The following is a 19,261-nucleotide window of genomic DNA, read 5'->3' as shown; positions in this document are numbered from 1 at the left end:
GTGGCCCACCAAAGGACCTCAGTACATCAACAGATGTCCACAAAATCTGTGCTATTAACATTCACAGGGTGTGGGGTGATCAGGAAAAAAGTGTCTTAAAAAGGCTCCTTAGGCCAGGCGCATTGGCTCATGCCTGTAATCCCAACACTTTGGGAGGCAGAGGCAGGTGGATCACCTGAGGTCAGGAGTTCAAGACCAGCCTGGCCAACATGGTGAAACCCTGTCTCTACCAAAAATATAAAAATTAGCCAGGCATGATGGTGCTTGCCTGTAATCCCAGCTACTCGGGAGGCTGAAGCAGGAGGATTGCTTGAACCTGGGAGGCGGAGGTTGTAGTGAGCTGAGATCGCACCATTGCACTCCAGCCTGGTGACAGAGCGAGACCCAAAAAAAAAAAAAAAAAAAAAAAAAAAAAAAAAAAAAAAAAAAAAAAAACCTCCTTAGTAGCAGCAACTATGAGAATAAGGAATCAGGTTGAGAAATGCTAGTTTAGCTTCAAGAACTCTGTGATAGTGAGAACCTGGACACCACAGCCCCAGCCCCCAGACCTGAGGGTGGAATTCCCACCTGGGAGGCTAACCTGTGCAGAGGGTGTTGTGGGCATGTCTAGGTGGGAAGTAGGAAGTAGGAGGTCAGTTGGGAATGTGGGAAAGGGGGAGGGGCCACACGAGCCCTCGCAGTCCTTTATGGGACTCCCCTTTTGGGGAAAAGCAGTTGTTCACTCTCCCTCCTATGAAAGCCTTTAACCCAACTCAACTCAGCAAATGCTCAGGAGGACCCCTGAGGATCAGTACCCTGCGAAGCTTAGGCTAAATATATAGAGAGAGATGGCTGCAACTAGGACGGCACACTCAAGTCTGTCAGAGAGACACATAGAAACCCAAGGACTCCTACCCTTTGCTCCCAACATCTTATCTTTCTGTTCCTATCTGGAGTTCATGATGGCAGAACTGCACCCAAAACATTTGGAGTTTTCAGCTGGTGTAAGTAATGAAGACAACTTCTAAATTAGAAGAAATTAAGTGCTGTAGTTGATTCCCTGGCTTTGTCAAGCTCAGCTGAACCAGAGCCTCCTTGGAAACACTTGCTTTGTACGCTGATACATTATGACAATACTGTAATTGTTCTCTCAGTCTTTTCCCAGATATTTAATAACAACGTGAAGTGGGAGTTGCAAAGGTCAGTCCTCCTGTAGAATGAGCATTCTTCTCATTGTCCTTTCCTGAATAGCATCTTCCGTTTGCCAGCCTGTTCTATACCAGTGAGCCCTGCTGGTGGAGGCCTGGTGCTGTTAAAGAAGCAGCACCACCTACTCAGGGCAGAATATTCTAGTTTGCTAAATGGTCCAGTGTCACTGTCTTTCTATATCATCTCCATAAATACACACATACACACACACACACACACACACACACACACACTCCTCCTGTGCTACCCAGGCTTCAAGCCCATGAATGGAAAAAATGTTAACTGCCAAAACCAAAGAAACCAGGTGATATACATATTTGCATACTCACTTGGTCAGTTACTCTTGTGCTTGGTTAGGTGAGAAGATTTATTTCCTAGGACCTCAGATCAACAGAGTCACATACCTATTAAAACCTTCTTTATGTTGAAAGCTCACAATAGTTGACAAATGGGTCTGTCTTAGCAGGATGCAGTATGTGAGCAAGGACTAGGAAGCAGCAGTGCCCTGAGCTCTCATCTCTCCTTGGCATGTTCCAATGGCCTGCCTGATCTTGTGGTAGTCATTCCTCCTCAGTGAACCTCAGCTGCCACATCCACTAAATGGACCTAATTCGCTGCCTGTCTGAAGACAGGACTCTCTTCCAATGCTGAGATCTGTGACTCTTTCTGAAAACATATCAGAGGGCAGCTTTCAGGAACCATTGGATTATCTGGAGCATTTCAGTGTGAGGGTTGCTCAGAAGTCTGCATGCTCAGATAAGGCAGGGAGTAATGGCATTATAATTCAGAACCTGTGTGATGCTGTTAGTGAATGTGCTTCATGTCTAGGCAGGGCTTGGTTTGGTAACTCAGGCACCATAAAAGAGGGCGATGTAGCCCTGGCAGTCTGTGTCAGAGAGTAGCTTTGTACCTAATCCTGAGGGCATGATAGTTGCTAAGGAACCATTGAAATGCAAATGAACTGGCAAATACTTAGCAGCAAGATATCAGAAAAGGGTGGGGAGGAGATGCTCTGAACAAGTTAGTCAGGTGAGTGAAAGGAAAATTACTTTCTCCTGATTGGGAAAAGAAAGCCAAGGGTTTTCATGCAGCTCAGCAGCATTGTGCTACTGGTTTTTTAAAAAAAAATCTGTTCTTTTTCTGCTTAGCTGGGAGTAGAAGAAAGTTGGAGCCAAGAGCAGGGAAGTTGGAAGGGCAAATGGAGCCTTCTTCTGATAAACTCTAAGTACATTTCAGATCACTCTCTCTCTCTCAAATGAGAAAGAGATACCTGAGGTATGAAAAAGGTAGTCTGCAAATGACTTTGAAGATCTACCATCTTATACAAGACTTAAAACCTAGCGGAAAAAGTACATCAAAAACTGTGAACAAATATTCTACTGATGCAAAATGGAAATTCCAGGTGAGACTAGGCCATGATTGACAATAGTGAAAAAGAAGGGAAATGAGCCAGCTCGTTGTACCTATGAGTATGCATTTCTTTCATTCTTGCTCTCCAGTGGATATCCAATTTAAATGCAGTGGTTAAATTCAGATGCTCTGGTATCTACATTGGAATCAGGGGATTACAGTGAGAAATTACGGCTCTTCACCCATCGTTTTTCTCATCTTGCCCCTAAATAGGAACCCTCCTCTTTCAGTCTAGTTGAGATGCCCTAATCTAAAGATCACTTTACCTTTAACCAAACACCCCTGCTATCGGCCTATTCATCACTTTAAATTTGATCATGATGCTCAGGAAGATAGAGGACATCCCATCAAGAAAGAACCTGTTTGTCCAGCTGTCTCCAGACCTCTCTTCCTGGATTTTTAACTTTGCCATCACTTTCTGTTTCCCTGCCTTTTCATCTTCAGGACCATCACAGCCACAGATAACTTCCTTCTTCTGTCCAGAATCCATATACTTTCCTTTATTGGACATACCATCTCTCTTACTTGGTTGCCTAATTTAGTTGTCCCAGGAAGATTGATAGGTGTGGCCTATCAATCACAAGAATGCCTTCCCAGCACCCATTCTTGCTTCTCCTGGACAAGTACCCTGACAGTTTTGTGACCAGCTCTCCCCTATCTCAGGCCAGGCAGCTTGATGGGTCTGAGCTAGCCCTTCCCCCTCCGCTATAGAATTGCATAGACACATGACCCAAGTCTGGCCAATGAGTGTATTTCAATCACCCTGGTAAAGGAGCTTGGTTCATGGAGAGGCTCAGGACCCAAGGGAAGCCCAGGAGGCAAAACTTCTTCAGCGTTTGCTAGAGCTACAAGGAGTGAGAATTTATCTTTCTGCTGAAGTTTCAAGAGAATATGAGTTTGAGGCTGCCAGCAGCCACATGACCATCCCGTGGGAAAGCCTGTCTGAGGATGAAGTGAACATAAATGACTGTGCTGATTAGTCTCCATTCATCCCTGCAGATCCATTCTCTACTTTTTTTTTTTTTTTTGCCATTTTCTATGCCTCTGACCTCTACGAACCACATCAACCAGACTTTCATGCCCTCTGCCTTCTTGTTGAATTCATCATGTGAGGTGTTGGCAGGAGATGATGTTTAAGAGGAGGAGAAAGGGTTCAAGGAATACAAACCCTCCTCCTTCACCCTCCATGCATGATCTGGGCAGCAGCTGCATTCCTCTATGTCTCACTCCTGTCAGGGAGCTGCTCTCTCATACTGTGGCTCTTGCTGGGTCCTGAGAGCACTGGGGAGTATCGGCTTCCCACTATTGTCAGTCCCTGGGTACATCCCCATCCTTATTGGTTCCCTTAATGTTGTTCACACCTCTGCAGAGTCTCTTCATTAAAACCTCTTCAGTAAACCCTGTGAGAGTGCTGTTTTCTGCCGGGACCTTGGCAGATGCAGACACAGAACTAAGGAATGAAAACAGGGAGTCAGTCTTGAGACAGCACTGGTGCCCTGGATATAATCATAACCAAAGTCCTAAACTTTTTTTTTTCTCTCTCTCTCTCTGTCTCTCTCTCTCTCTCTCTCTCTCTCTCTCTCTCTCACACACACACACACACACACACACACACGCACACACACTTCTTCCCCAAATCCTTCCCACTCTAAGTCTGACCCTCTCATTTGGTTTCCCCAAGCAGCTGATGTGTAACCGCTATACCACATCCATCAGAGTCTATCATATGCCCTATTACAGCCTGTAGTCTGCGTGGCTCTGTCTCCCCCACCAGTCTACTCATCAGTGAGCTCCCTGAAGGAAAGTCTGTGTCTTCTTTATCTTGCTGTTTTCCGTTCTGAGTACGCTTCTCATGTAGATGCTCAATAAATGTGTTCTGAGTGAGTACTTGTGACACTGGTGGCTCCTAGGCAGTGCTGACAGTTCTGTCTCTCTGCCCTCACTCCCCATTTGCCTCTGTAAAATGTGAGCTCTCAAGTCTAAAAGTGGCTCTGGCCTTACCTGGACACCCCAGAGATGGGGCTGCATCATCTCTCAAGGCAGCCTATTCCATCTTGGTTCAGTTTGACTGAAAAGAATTTTGTAATCAAGCCAAAATCTACCTCCCATGCAGAATAAAACCTAAGCCACTTGCTAAGAATGCACTTCGAGTATTCACAAAGAGGTCCTCCCTTCCCCTATTTTAAGTTGTCCAAGCCTGCACCCATCACTCTCAGTCACATCATTTGTTTACTCCCTTTATAGCTCTTTCCTGAAATTATATATACATTATTTGTCTTTTTCATGCCTGTCGGTTCCCCCAATAGGATGTATGCTCCCAAGGGTTGTAACATTTCTGGTTTTTTGCATACTGCCTGGTACATAGTAGGAGATAAACAATATTTGTTATTAAGTGTTGAATGAATGAGGTATCATATCTCCACCCCCTTCCCACCCTTCCCCTAAGTCCCTTTCTAGGTTTATCTAAATCATTGTTCTCCTACCTCTCCTAAAATATTTCAGTTATTAATTGTTCCAACCCCAAACTTAGTGGTTTTCCACAATTACTACATTTATTTTGTTCAGGAATCTGCAGTTTGGACAGTGTTCTGTGAGGAAAGCGTGTCTCTCCCTACTCAGAGTTAGCAGGGGTGCCTGGAAGGATGGGGTTGCAACAAATGAAGACTCTTTCATTCACACTTGGCCTCTCATGCTGGCTGTGGGCTGGGACTTGAGCTGAAGCTGGCGCTAGAAATTCTACATGACCCCTTCATGTTACCTGGGTCTCCTGACAATATGGTAGCTGGGTGACAAGGGCAAGTATTTCAGGAGAAACAGAGAGAGTTTGGTGGAAACTGTGTTGTCTTCTATGACTTCACTCCAAAGTTATGCAGAAATACTTCTGCCATATTCCATTCATTACAGTGAGTCCTAACGCCAACCCATATTCAAGGCGGAAAGGAATGAGGCTCCACATTTTGATAGGAAAAGTATAAAAAAATTGCAGATATGTTTTAAATGACTACATAGGACATGATCTCAGGTTTTTAAGTGTTTGCTGATCTTTTCCTTCTTGTTATTTATTCGTTATGTCACACTTATTGACACCTCCTATGTGCCACGTGCTGGGGGTGCTATGTGCGGGGGATGCCATGACAATCAGGATAGAACTCATGCTTCAGAGGTTCATGGAGCTGTAGGGTATCCAGCAAAATAAACACACAACTGGAGACCAGTGTGGAATGTGATCCTATAGAGGGAAGCAGAGGCGGCTGTGGGGGCACGCAGAGGGCAACCCAATCCAGCGTGGGGCAGGAGAGAAAGCCTGCCAGGAAGAAGTGATCACTGTGGTGAATTCTGAAGAATGATTTAGGGTTAGCCAGAAAAGAACAGTAAGACTTGCAACACAAGCAGAGCAAGCAGGTGCAGACCCAGAGGCCCATGAGGCAGATGAGTCAGAATGGCCTCTGTGTGGGTGAAGGGAAGGAGATGCCCAGGGCATGTGTATCTGTGCAGCATGTGCACCTGTGGACATGTGTGTGTACACATGTACCTGTGTGGAGCTGGGAAAGGAGGTGCTGCTGGGCAGGAGGGCAGGAGGCACGGAGGACCCAGGTGATGTAGGGTCTTGTGATGATTGGCCCTGAAGGTGCTAGGGAGCCAGCAACGGATTCACACCTGTGGTGTGACCAGGATTAAACCAAATACTACACTATCGTCCAATACCCAAAGTGTGTTCTGACCAGTGCCTGCCCCAGGTCTCTGAGCACCTGTCCAAAATGTGGTGGATTTTCTGATACTAACACCTTGTTCCTTGCCATCTAGTTTACAGCCTGCATTCCACCATCCCAGACCATTTGGAGGCATTGTCAAAGGAGCTGAGAGCATCCCCGGATGGACTTTCGGGTCCTGTGACAATGGCCCCCAGGAGCAGACAGCCCTGGAGGAACCTGCACAGATAGTTCAGGAGCAAGAATTCACGTGAAACCACCTGGAATGAGGCCCCTTCCCAATCCCCCACCCCTAGCTCACCTCCCGGCTCCAGCCTCAGCATCAATGAGAAAGCCAAGGGTAAAGGTCCTATGTTGATGTGCTGGAAAAATACCAAGAGGAAAACAACAGAACAATTAACTGCAGGGCCCAGCTGCCTTTCACAGATAAGGCATTCTCTCTGCTGCCACCGTCAATGAAGCCACCTGCAATTATTCCTCATCCTCCTGCTCAGCCCTTTCCACTGCCACGGCTCCAAGGGGGCCTGGCCACTGTCCAGTGGGACTAGGATACTGAGGGATTTCTCTCCTCAACATCCCCCAACACGTTCTTCCATGCTCAAAGCTGATGTTAAATCCTAGTGTCCTCCTCTAATGTCATAAGTCTGCACCTGGCCAGACGGAAAAAAAGCAGTCAGAGCTCAAGAAACAACATGGCCCCACGTCAAGGGTAAGCAGGACAGAGTCCACAAAGAAGAAGTCGCAGAAGTGCCCAAAGACAAACAGCAGCAGCTCGCCCTTCCTCTGAAAGGCAAGCCTATGGAAGGGAGTACCAGAAGACCTGCACTGTGCCCTGATTCCCCCCGCCAACACACACCCACCAAGATTCAGGCACAGATGCCAACTGCAGCCATCTAAGCAACACAGCTTATCAAAGACAATATCTAGATGGACATTGATATGGTTTAGCTGTGTCCCTACCCAAATCTTAACTTGCGTTGTATCTCCCAGATTTCCCATGTGTTGTGGGAGGGACCTAGGCCAAGGGAATTGAATGAATCATTGGGGCCGGTCTTTCCCGTGCTATTCTGGTGCTAATGAATAAGTCTCATGAGATCTGATGCGTTTTTCAGGGGTTTCCACTTTTGCTTCTTGCTCATTTTTCTCTTACAACCGCCATATAAGAAATGCTTTTCGCCTCCCACCATGATTCTGAGGCCTCCCCAGCCATGTGGAGCTGTAAGTCCAATCAAACCTCTTTTTCTTCCCAGTCTCAGGTATGTCTTTAGCAACAGCATGAAAATGGACTAATACAGACATGCAGTAAAAAAAAAAAAAAAAAAAAAAAAAAAAAACAGGCAATAATGACCACAGTGGGGGTCTGACTGGCAGGCGCACATGGGAAAGGCAATGTGCAACAGGAGGAAAAAGTTTTCCTCCAGCTGTGGAATAGGTGGGACAGCTCCAAAGAGTGAGAAGAGAGTCTGGCCACAGGGTCCGAGCATTAACACCAGAGCAGGACTGTCTGTACCTTTGATGGCACCTGGCAGGACAAGGATAGACAGCTCCTGGTTAACACATGCTCACTGATTTAATTCACAAATAAGCAAAGTTAAATGGAAAAGGTGACTGAACTGGGAGGCAGAGAGGCCCAGGGAGTTCTGCAAACTTTAGTTTGAAACTTCACTCTTGAGCCAGTTAACTTCTCAAAGCCTCAGCTACCTCATCTGTAAAATGGGAGAAAGAATGTTTAGATGCGAAGGGTATGGGGACCAATACGTATAAAGGGACCAGCACACGACAGTGCTCAGTGAGTGGTTGGGAGCATAATCTAATCCTGGATCCTGCATTGCCAGCCTGTAGGGCTCCTGGAAAGTTTCCTCCCTTCCCTGAAACTGACCTCCAGTCCTGCTTCTGACATGTCAAAACTGTGCAGACAAGCCTGACCCCTTGCTGGCTCCCTCAGGCTTACACGGCCCCTGTAATCAGTCCCAGGGACCTTAGAAGCCACTGCCAAGCTACAGCCTTGGGCCCCTGCTCCCCTCGCTTGTCCCCTCCCTTTCTGACCACCTGCCTCTGCCCATTTCTCTGTTCATTATCACCTTCACAGGGAAATGGAGAAGCAGAGCAAGGAGGTTAAATTCAAATCGGTCATTTTGTCACTTGCCGCCAGGAAGTGGGAGGGGAGAGATGAGAGGCGCAAGGCCTCAGGTGCAATCTGTGGGCAGAAATGAGTCCTGGTAATTCTCAGAAAGTCTCCTATGTGTTTCTACATTGGCCCAGTTCTGCTACAGAGAACTCTGGGGGAACCTTCCATGAGCACCCTCCTTAAGCAGCTGCTAGTGGTGTTGTCTGCAGGTGCTGGGATTTCGCCTGATCTGGAGAAACATCTGTATTGGTGATGAGGGGTGGGAAACAGGACCTTCTTTATCCCCTTTTCCCTGTTTTCACAAGTAGATCATCTTGAAACTCGAATCACCAGCAGGGTCACTGTAGTGTAGTGAAGGGCCCCCCGGTCTTTAGCTTTGGGCATCCTCCCACAGAGCTAACACTCCATGCTTGCTGGAGAGTGAGTGAGCAGACGAATAAGATGCTTTTCCTGCCCTAGAAGGCTGAGAGCATAATGAACCATTTGCTAGGCTGTCGAAATGAAATCCTCTCATTCACAAAGTTGGAAGTAAACACACAAGTCAGTTACAGTGAGAGGCATCTGGCAGATAATGCTACATGGTACCAGTGGGGACCATGACCCCAATCCTGTCTGCACCACCTGCACAATCCTGGGCCTGCTGCCGGCCAGTGGGAGGTCCCTAGAGTACAGTCTTCCCCACGGAGGGCACTAGGCTTTCCCATGGAGGGCACTTAGCCTTCTTGATGTTGGCTAAGCTCACTCTTCCCTATCTCTGATACTTGAAAATCAGATGCTGAGCTGCCTCCTACAGAACCCTTGACAGGCTACGAAGATCCATGCCCCACCCATGATTTGCCAAAGGGTCACCATGCCTCAGATTGGACTTTATCTACAATTGTCAGCCCCTGCTTCTACAACTGCTTCTATCCTGGGGTGTGCATCCACTCCAAGTCCCTGCTACTCTCTCTACCATAACGATCCTTCCTCCAGTCTATTCAACAACGAGAAAAGCGACGCATAAGGAGGGACAGAGCTAACCCTGCACTTGTTTGCTTCCTGTACTTTAAGTCAGATAGAAAGTGGTTTTCCATCAACAAAGAAGAACCAACCCATCGCCCTCCAGGCCTCCCTGGAAAGTGTGTTATCAACTTTCTAACCCCCAGGGGAATGATCAACAAAAGCCAGCAAAGTGGCTCTAATACATCAGATATCAGGGACCTCTGATGGAGCAGATGGTCCGATCTCACCCCTCAATGCCCCCCACCCAAGCATAGTTAAGCATATTGACATGAGGGCCCCACCTACAGATACCGCTTGAAATGGAATCTGCAGAAGTTGAGGAATTTCTCATGCAAAATTTTGCTTTTAAATATGAAATCTTTCCCAAGGCATTACTTTATTATTACAGTAATTTCCTCAGAAGGGCAGACATCCAATGCTCTGTTTCTCCACCATCTTTGGAGACATCGAAATCTGACAGAAATATTCAAGTTGCTTAAGTGGCTAGTGCAGAAGAGGGAGACATAAAAAGAGCTCTTCCAAGGAATGCAGACTCCTGGAATCCAGGTGGAGGAAGACGCTCTCGACAGTCAATGGAGGATAGGTAAGGGTTTGGTGTGCCCCCTCCACCGCCCCCAGAACACATGGGGTCCCAGGTTCATCTCCTTTGGGGACACTTCTCTGACGATCATTTCTTCTTTGGGAGGGCTGGTCAGGGCAGAGAGAGGAACAAATATACCAGTCGTTATTAGAAAGTGTGCTGCAGGACAAGTCTCCAGCCCTGTGTCTAAGAATGTATAGGGCTGCAACAGGGGTGGGAATAGTGGGGTAGGAGGAAGGTGCAGAGAGAGAGCTATATAGAAACTGGAGCTTGATCTGAATTGTTGAGATTGTCTGAACATTTTGCTCATCTCTTCTTGCACGATCATGGAAACCTAAGCCCCCTGTAGCCAATGAAGTCCCCAGTGCCCAATGGCAGAGTCAGCGCTAGAACCCTTCCCACCCCTGGATTCCAGCTGATATGAGTCTTCCTTCATGCAAAGCCTTCAAAAGTGGTGGAGTAAGGTGACTAAAAATATAGACTACAGAGCCTGACTGCCTGGGTTCAGATCCAGGCTTGGCCACTTACTAGCTGTGTGACCTTATCAAATTACTTAACTACTCTATATCTCAGTCTTCTCACCTGAAAAATGGGAGAGGAGTTGATTATAATAATACCCACCTGATAGGTTTGGTAAGGCTTAAGTGAATTAGATCTCATTAGCAGTTTCCAAATATATTGGTGCCAGGCTGTCTGCATGTGAATCACTGGGGCCCTTCGGTAAAATGCAGATCCCCAGGCCATTCTGATTCAGCAAGTGCCGAGTTGGGCAAGACCTACCAGGACTTCTGACTGCAACTTGGTTTAGAAACATTCCCCTTGGCAGCGTTTCCAGGAAGCACATCAGGATCTTCAGGAAAGCCCACTTAAAATGCTGATTTTTAAGATCCATCCAAACCTGCTGAGCTTTTAGGGTTAGGACCCAGGAGTCGGTAGCAAACTGCCCAGGTAACATACTACCTGAATTCTGGGAAACACTACTTGAGCTGGTATTCCCCTCTTTGGGCTTCCAAAATTGCCCCTACCTTTTGCCCATGCTAGAAAAGCACTATGCGGCCGGGCGCGGTGGCTCAAGCCTGTAATCCCAGCACTTTGGGAGGCCGAGACGGGCGGATCACGAGGTCAGGAGATCGAGACCATCCTGGCTAACACGGTGAAACCCCGTCTCTACTACAAAATACAAAAAAACTAGCCGGGCGAGGTGGCGGGCGCCTGTAGTCCCAGCTACTCGGGAGGCTGAGGCAGGAGAATGGCGTGAACCCAGGAGGCGGAGCTTGCAGTGAGCTGAGATCCGGCCACTGCACTCCAGCCTGGGCGACAGAGCGAGACTCCGTCTCAAAAAAAAAAAAAAAAGAAAAGCACTATGCATCTAAGCCTTAGTGATACTAAGAACATTTAAAGATTAACTATATATTATTTTAAATTTAGTAATATACATGTATTTTTTATTTTAATAGCATCTTACTTTCTTTTTAATCTAGTACAGAGTGTGTCCTTATATTGGTTATTACTTGTCCCTACCCCTATAGTTAGAATAAGTGGGTGTCATGACCCACTCAACACAGAAAGACACTGTGGCCAGGTGGACTGGGTAATTTTTCCAAGCAATAGAGCTGGGAGATGAAAAGGCAAGTGGAGTACTCTGGCTTCCTGATGCTACTATCTGTCACCACCCATGTTGATTCCATCTCTATCCTCATGGCCAGACCTCCCTCCTGACCCATGTATTCCTTTCATTGCCCCGAGATCACAAAATTTATTCAAGCAACTAAAGAACATGTAGTTTCTACTAAATAGGAAGTACACACGCTAGATCTAGAGGAGGGGGTCATGGTGCTGTTCTGTGTCCCCTAGCATTGCCCTTCTTCTTTGGTCCTATTTGCTTTATCAAAGATTACTTCTCAATGGGTAAAATTAAATGAGAGCCATACCATGCCTCTGCCTCATGGGCTTTTCTTAAAGCACATCTTGGTCATCGGTACCCATTCTTGTAAGTAAACAAAGTAAGGGCTCTGAGATCTGGATCTGAGTTGCACAAGTCAACAGAATGCAGAAGGGGCTGGAGCCGGACACTGTGTGACGTAGCAGGCCCTCCCCATGCTCGGAAGCATCACAAGCTGCTGGCTTCCACCAACCCAGAAGGTTTGAGCTGGGACTGAGTCTGGGCCTCTGCAGTTGTTTACATTGCCAAGACTTTTCCCAAGCCATTGCCCAGAGCTGCATTGCCCTCCCTCGCCAGCATTACATGCTTGGCTTGAGGAGGCAGCTCCACAAATACTGAGTAATGGTGATCATTCCACGTTGCACAGAAAATAAAATCAGCTAATACATGGAATTTTCTCAAATTTACTTTTCTTTCTCAGACATTTTAAAAAATCTTTGGTGCCTGCTAATGCTTACAGGCTCAAGCACGTTCGTGGACACCCAAAACAGATGCATACACAGCAAACAAATATTAACAGAAAATGCAGAAACAGCCAATCACTGTCTAGCCTTGTGGCCTGTTGAAGACACGTGGGCTTAGTTTGGGGTTTTCCACCACAAACAGGTAATGGAAATGTAACTGTGTCCAAAATGTGTGCAGTGAAATTCAGCGCCCTAGCATTTCACACTGGGGCATGCCACAAAGGGGCACAGTAATTTAGTCATGCACTCATGCATCAACAATGCCTACTGGGAACCCACTACTTGTCAAACCTTGAGAAATCTACTACCCAAATACATGTGGACATCCAAGGGTGCCAGGGCCAGGCCTTCACTCTAGGCTACACAAAAGAGCAGGTCTCCTGGGAGTATTCCCATCAGCCAGTGTGCCGCACTCTGAGGCCTTCTGCAGGTGCATGGGTACTCCCTGGACACAGGGAGAGGGACTGGGAGACTGCTTCAAGCAGTTAGCAATTCCAGGTTGCTGCCTCCCAAGACGGACAATGTGCTTAGTCCAGGGATGCCTCTCTCTGAAGGTGGGTGTCCTCTGCTGCTGTAGCAGAGCCTCCAGAGAAGCCCATGTTTCCAGATCCTATCCCAAAGGGCACAAGACAAGGGGCAGCTCAGAGAATGCAAGCCGTTGCCTTCACTTCACAGACACCAGCAGCCCATTCTCAACAAGCTCTCAGAGCAGGTGGGAAAAGGCACCAGTGGGCTTGAAGAGGCAATTGTTTGTCAGGACGCTGAGCAAAGAGGCCTAGCTTTGTGTCCAGGAAGCAGAAGGATGTCAGCATTCTTGCCAGCACAGCCTGCCTTACTCCCTTCTGAAGACAGACTTAGCCCCAGCGAACCTTTTCCCTGTAGTGGCATCTCCCTCCTCACAGAGCAGAACTGGCTGGAAATGCGGGAGTGTTGGGGGGAAAGGAGGAAAGAGGATCTTTCTTTCAGTCTGCGTTTCCTACACCCTAAACCAACAGTCCTCCTGCCTGATGATGGGAATTTGAGCCCCCTCCCCTACCCTCCTCTGGCCCTCTGGCCAAGAAACAACCAGACCCTGTCCTCCTGCCTTCCACCCAGGCAGGGGGTGTCTTAAGGCCCTGCCTTCCTCTGGCCACATCTCCTCACCTGGCCCATGACTGTCACTGTCCCTTTGTCCCTGCCCTGGCCTGGGCTGAGGACCCGCCAGACTTCAGAGCAATTTGCCCTGGGTGCCAAGGCCTCACTGAAATTCCACCGCAGACCCCAGGAGAAAGCAGACACATGAGTGTCTGAAATCTGCCGGGAGAGGCGCCCCCTGACCACAGCCGAGTTTGGGAAGGATCTGCTGTGCGTAGGCAGCTCATTGATCCACTTTCTAATCACTATTCCTCACTCATCACGAACCAAATAACGCTGGCCCCAGCCCAGTCAGGCAGGCGGGAAGGCGGCTCCGTGTGTAGAGAGTAGAAAATGAGCCTGCCTGTGTTCATTCTAGGAGAGGAGGGAGTGAATGGTACGTAATATCCCTGCGTACTGAGTAGGGACCAGGGGGCTGCTTTAATATTCTGCTGAATGTGGCGTTTCTTTTAACCCTTGCTGGAGATATTTTCAGCCCACAGAGTCAGGCTCCTTACTGTCAGGCCACTGGCAAAGTTTCCCGGCTGCAGCAAGAGAAGCCACAGCACCAGGGGTAAGTGGCTCCGGAAGGCCTGGGCGTCAGGGCCCTGCATACCTGGTTGGGATCCGACACAATGGCACCCGTGGGCAGCTTCCGGCAAACAGACAGGGATCTCTGGCTAGCCAAGAAGAGGGGCAGGGAGGAAACTGCCCACGTCCTGATGCCTGCTGTGCTTCCATACGTTTGCTCTCCAAACTATTTCGCTTGCATGCACAGGAACCCAATGCCGACAGCACGCTCCCCAAAGTGGGCACCCATCTCCTCTCAGAGACCCGGCCACTGAACCTCTGGGGGCGCAAAGAGCAGCGGGCCGGACCCAGCCTCGGACCGGCATGACGCCGCCCCAACGCTGTAAGTCCAGTCTGGAATTGGCCTTGCAAATGCGCTCACCGGGCTTTCCTGCCCGGTTTGGGGGTATATATCCCCTTGAATTTCCAATTTCAACTGCTCCCACACGTGTCTCTCAATAAGTCAAACCCAGGCATCCCTGCGCCAGGGTGTTGACGGCGCTCCACACGGCTCCAGTCTCCTCCTGCACGTTCCAAAAAGCAAACCCCTCCTTGCTCCCCTCCCTACAAAGCCCAGCAGTCCCTGAGGGCAGCAGGAGACGGAGGGCAGACAAAAAGCCACCTTCGGAAAAGCCAGCGAGAGCTTTCTAGGCATTAATCCCCGCACCCCCACGCCGCCACCAGAACAAACGTGGGATGCGGTGGTCTTCGCCAAAAGGGTAGGGAATCTTAGCCGCGCCTCGGGGCCCGGAATGCCCCTCCAGCTTCCCTTCCAGAAGGGCAGCGCTTTCCGGAATGGCGGAGGGCACCAAACCATCGTGTTTGGGGGAGTTTACACTGGGCAACCGGTCATAGTTTTGCGAGGAACGGGTAACAAGCGGAGCGAGCTACCAGATAGGAACGCTGTACGGGCGCCAGGAGCTGCGTGTCCCCGGTTTGGAGTCCCCCAGAGGAGTTCCACCCGGCGCAGGACACCGGGAAGTGGGGCTGCTAGCCGGACTGCGGCAGCGCATCACCCCTAGAGTTGGTTTTCTCCCGACAACTCCAACTCCGCTCTCCCACGGAGCTGTGTTCCCAGGAGACTGCCGCGGCCGCTGCTAGGCTGCGAAGAATGGGGGCGGGGGAAGGGGCGGTAGGCGGGGAGCTGGGCCGGGATTTCCCACAGGGATTCGCGAGCGCTACCGAGCGCCCAGGCTCCCCGCTGCGCTGGGCACGGTGTCTTTGGAGCGCGCTTTCCAGCCACCGGCCGGAGGCACCGCCAAGTCTGAGCTGGCAGAGAGTGAGGCTGCCCGACGACTCCCGGCCGCCAAGCCTCCTCTCCGGCGTGGTGGAGAGGCTGGGAGACTTTAGGTAGGACCGACCACTCACCCCAGCCCACTCCTGTTCCAAGGCTCAAGAGGCGAAAAGGCTGTCCACCTCTCCCCGAGTGACCCTGGAAACGCGCAGTCCCGCAGGCGCCCGGACCTCCAGACTGGTCCCCAAGGGTACGGCCAACGAACTCGACCCCTCTCCTTCGGCGGCCACTTGCGGGGTACCAGGGCAGAGCTTCTCTGGCCCCCGCGCGCAGTGCTTGCACGCCGAGCAGAGTCCACGAGCCCGTGGACCGCGAGCTGGGGAAAGGGAGGTGGCGCGCGGCTGCTCAGAAGCGCATCCGTGCCTGGGAGCAGACAAGCGCCAGTACTCCAGGAGCCGGATGGCAAGAGGCACCCCTTTCTCCCCAACGCCTAGCTCCGGCTCTGCCCAGAGCTAAGGAGCATGCACCGCAATGCAGCGGGCTCCGCGCTCTCCGAGCGGGGGCTGCGGGAGACCGAGACTCGCTGCCAGCGAGTGCTGGGGCGAGGAAACCGGGAGACTCAGCGAGTCAGTTTCGGGCGCTAAGAGCCAGTCGGGGGCGCGCTGGTGGGTGCCGCCCAAGCCCCGCGCTCGGCAGCGGCCGAGGCTCCCACACCTCCTTGCCCTCGGGTCCGGCACTGCAAAGCAATTAGAGAAACCCCGCGAGGCGCGGAGCACAGCAGTCCTGAGGCGGCAGGTACCAGCAGCCAACTTGCTCCGTGGAGGGTACGTTACCTTCCATCGCGGCCACTGCGGAAGCCAGGAGGAGCAGTAGCAGACAATCCAGGGCCATCGCTGGCCGGCGGCCCCCAGGCCGAGCCCGAGCTGAGGCAGCAGCGCCGGGAGAGCGCCGCGTCCCGGGGTGCCGCTGCGCTCCCCGCGGGTGGTTTTTCGGTATCCTTTCGCGCTCTCGCCGGGACCGGACTCCCCGGAGCGCTGCGTGGGCGTGGGCAGGAGTGTGCGCGCGTGGGGCGGTGCGGGCGCGCGTGGGTGTGGGTGTGCATGTGTGTGTGTGTGTTTATGGGAGAGGTGGGTGTGTGCGTGCGTGTGTGAGAGAGGGCGAGGGAGAACGAGCCTGGGAGAGCGCGCGAGAGCGAGTGCGTCCTGGTGTCACATTGCGAGCTACAGCGGAGCCTACGGGAGGACGGAGCCGGCCAGACTGACGCGGGAGGGAGCGGGATCCCCCACCATCAGCTTTCTCCCCACCCCTAACACCTCCTGTCCAATCAAGGAATCAAACCTGCAAAATTCCCCCGGCCAATCAGGCGCGAGCACCTCCTTACACTGGCATTGTTAGTTTAAGAAAAACTTTTGCTTGCGAGGCTGTGCGGGAGGGCTCGGAAGGCGCTAGGAGGGGTCCGGGCTCCCCCTCGTGGTGCTCTCGGAGAACCGCAGCGGCCCGCCCAGCTCGCTCTGTCCCCACCTAGGGGGCCCAGCGAAAGAGCTGTGGAGGCCTCGTGCCCTTACATCCCACCCAGGACCGAATGCGCTTTAAATAATCAAATGAGCCGTCTTTCCTTTTCTGTGTGACAAAAGCACCCTGCCTACCCTGTTTATAGCAACTCCAGGGACGCACCAGTGCCTGTCCTGCAGAGCTCTTAACTGTCTAGCACGGGTTGGTATTTACTAATCAATTTTGTTTATCGCTGGGTCTCCCCCTTATTAAAATGGGGTCACCGTTTTCGGATTCTTGCCTATTTTGTTCACTACAAAATCCCCAGTTCACAGAACAGTGCCTAGCCTGTGGGAGGCACAGTACATGTCCGTTGAAAGAATGAATACTGTTCAGATAACCTGTGGGCCCTTGCTCCAGGGTCCACAGGGAACCGAACTGGCTTCCTGTCCAACATTTCGCAGTTCTTTTTCTGCAGAAACCTCTGGTTTCCTTTAGTGTTCACTTACCAATGCATTGTGAACTTCCACAGAGGGCCCTGACCCCAGAGGACAGCTCAGCGGGGGGAGACCAGGAGTCACACAGCTCTAAAACAGCAGAGCCGGCAAGAGGGCTCTCCCAGGCCTGCGCAGGGCGAGGTGTACTGTTGCTGCGGGCCAGGCCTTCAGTGTGGCTGGGAAAGACTTAGGCAGCAACCCGGGATGCAGTCTTGGAGATAGGAGCAATTCTCCCAGGCTCAGCTCTCACAGCTGCACTTTATCTTCCTGTTTCTGGAGATGGTCAAGGATTCTAAATCAGAAACTCACCTTGAGGCTGTTATATGTTATACTGGAGATGTGCCCTTCCTTCCTCCCCCGCCCCCCTACAGACCTGATGATAGTCTGGTCCTACAGGGTCAGGGATGACCCGTTAGGTACCCCCCTCCTCCTCCTAGGCCTCTCACCTTGGAGGCACCAAGCCTTTCCCCGGTCTGTTAATGAGTTAACAGCGGGCAGATGTGATGGTTCTCTTTGGGATGACTCTCCTTTCTGGGCATTTCTAAATCAGTTCCCCACCCCCCCACCCCCGCCTCTGCGTGTCTAGTCTCTCCTTTGCTGGGACTGCTTCCTCTCCACCACAGCCAGACTCAAGTCCCCCAATCCTGACAATTCTTTCCTTCCCTGGCTCTGACTCAGGCTGCCTTCCTCCTCCCCTCCCCTCCCTTCCACCCCACCTCTGTGCCTGAAGGGAAGATGTCATCAACCTCCACCTCCTCATCATCCACCTTAATGCCAGGTTAGCTGCCCTCTGCGCCTCCACACCACCAACTGTGTCCTGATGTCCCTGGAGCCACTTGATGTCACCCTGGGCAACAACCTGCTCCTAGTTAGCCATCATCCTCCTGCACCGTCAGCACCCACTGACACTGGTGTCCAGTAGTTCTTCTGGGGCTCTGGCCCCAGTTTCCATGTTCCTGCTTCTCCTCCTACCCATCTTGTCTCTTCTTTCTGTTCCCTCTGTTACCTCTTCAGCTCCCAAGAGAGGTATCCCCCAAACTCCATCCTTGGAGTTCATCCTCCTGGGGTACATGGGCAACTCCTTGGCAGCTTCACTTGCTGTTTTACCCCCAGCCATCCTCTCACGAATGGAGAGGGGAATGGATGGATGGGTGAGTTTCACACTCTTCCCTCCCCCTTTCACTACATCACAGTCACTTGGCAGGCATGTCTAGCAAAGTCCCCACTCTGCGACGTCCTCCTTCTTATGCCCTTGTCCTATGCCTGTGCATCTGACCCAGTGTGAGCCCATGCTACCTTCCCCTGGACAACTGGAGGGTCTCTGAACGATGGTCCAGCTTCCCTCCCTCCCCTTAATCCTTCCACTCTGCTGCCAAACTCATCCTTCCCAAGCCAAGTTTGATCTTATCTCTTCCCTGCATAGCAACCTAGTGGCTCCTCACTGTCTGCTGAAGAGAGACTGACCACTCTAGCATGACATTCAGACTGCTCTGTAAGCTCCCTGAAACCTGCCTTCTCAGCCCAGACTCTGCTAGTCTTTCTCTGGGCCTAGGATATTCTCTTGTCATCTCCACAGCCACACCCAGGTCAGTCATGTGCCCACCCATGTATTCAGGCAGGCCCTGTTCTAGCTATGGGAACACAGTGGACAGACCTTCTCTGAGGGGTCTTACCGTGTGGTGGAGGGATGGCAATAATAAGCAAATAGGCAGTGGTATGTCAGGTGCTGAGGAGAGCTCTGGAGAATCACAAAGCAGGAAGCAGCGAGAGAGTGACAGTGGCTAGTTAGACATGCTGGGAAGACCTTCTGTTTACTGAGCACCTTCTGCCACAAGCGCTGTACTGGATGTTTACTTGCACAACTGAAATGAGTTGAATTGAATTTCCTGACCTCTATTCCTACCCAAATCCCACCTCTCCTAGGAAGCCTTT

General features: G+C 50.8%; 2 protein-coding genes across 4 annotated transcripts in view; one reads left to right on the top strand and one right to left on the bottom strand.

The window, feature by feature from the left end:
* Nucleotides 1–17,111, bottom strand: part of EPHB1 (EPH receptor B1) — a 456,164-nt gene extending 439,053 nt beyond the window's left edge. Inside the window, exon 1 of the mRNA XM_050779594.1 lies at nucleotides 16,175–17,111. Within this exon, the coding sequence (XP_050635551.1) occupies nucleotides 16,175–16,232 (58 nt within the window). The 5' untranslated portion in view covers nucleotides 16,233–17,111. The remainder of the gene's footprint in view (nucleotides 1–16,174) is intronic.
* ANAPC13 (anaphase promoting complex subunit 13) overlaps nucleotides 1–19,261 on the top strand; it is a 1,014,760-nt gene that overhangs the window by 688,450 nt on the left and 307,049 nt on the right. The gene's annotated exons all lie outside the window — the stretch shown is intronic.

Source organism: Macaca thibetana, chromosome 2 (genome assembly GCF_024542745.1).
Source record: "Macaca thibetana thibetana isolate TM-01 chromosome 2, ASM2454274v1, whole genome shotgun sequence".
Taxonomy (NCBI): Eukaryota; Metazoa; Chordata; class Mammalia; order Primates; family Cercopithecidae; genus Macaca; species Macaca thibetana.
The sequence above is the reverse complement of the archived record's forward strand: the minus strand, read 5'-3'. Positions and strand labels throughout refer to the sequence as shown.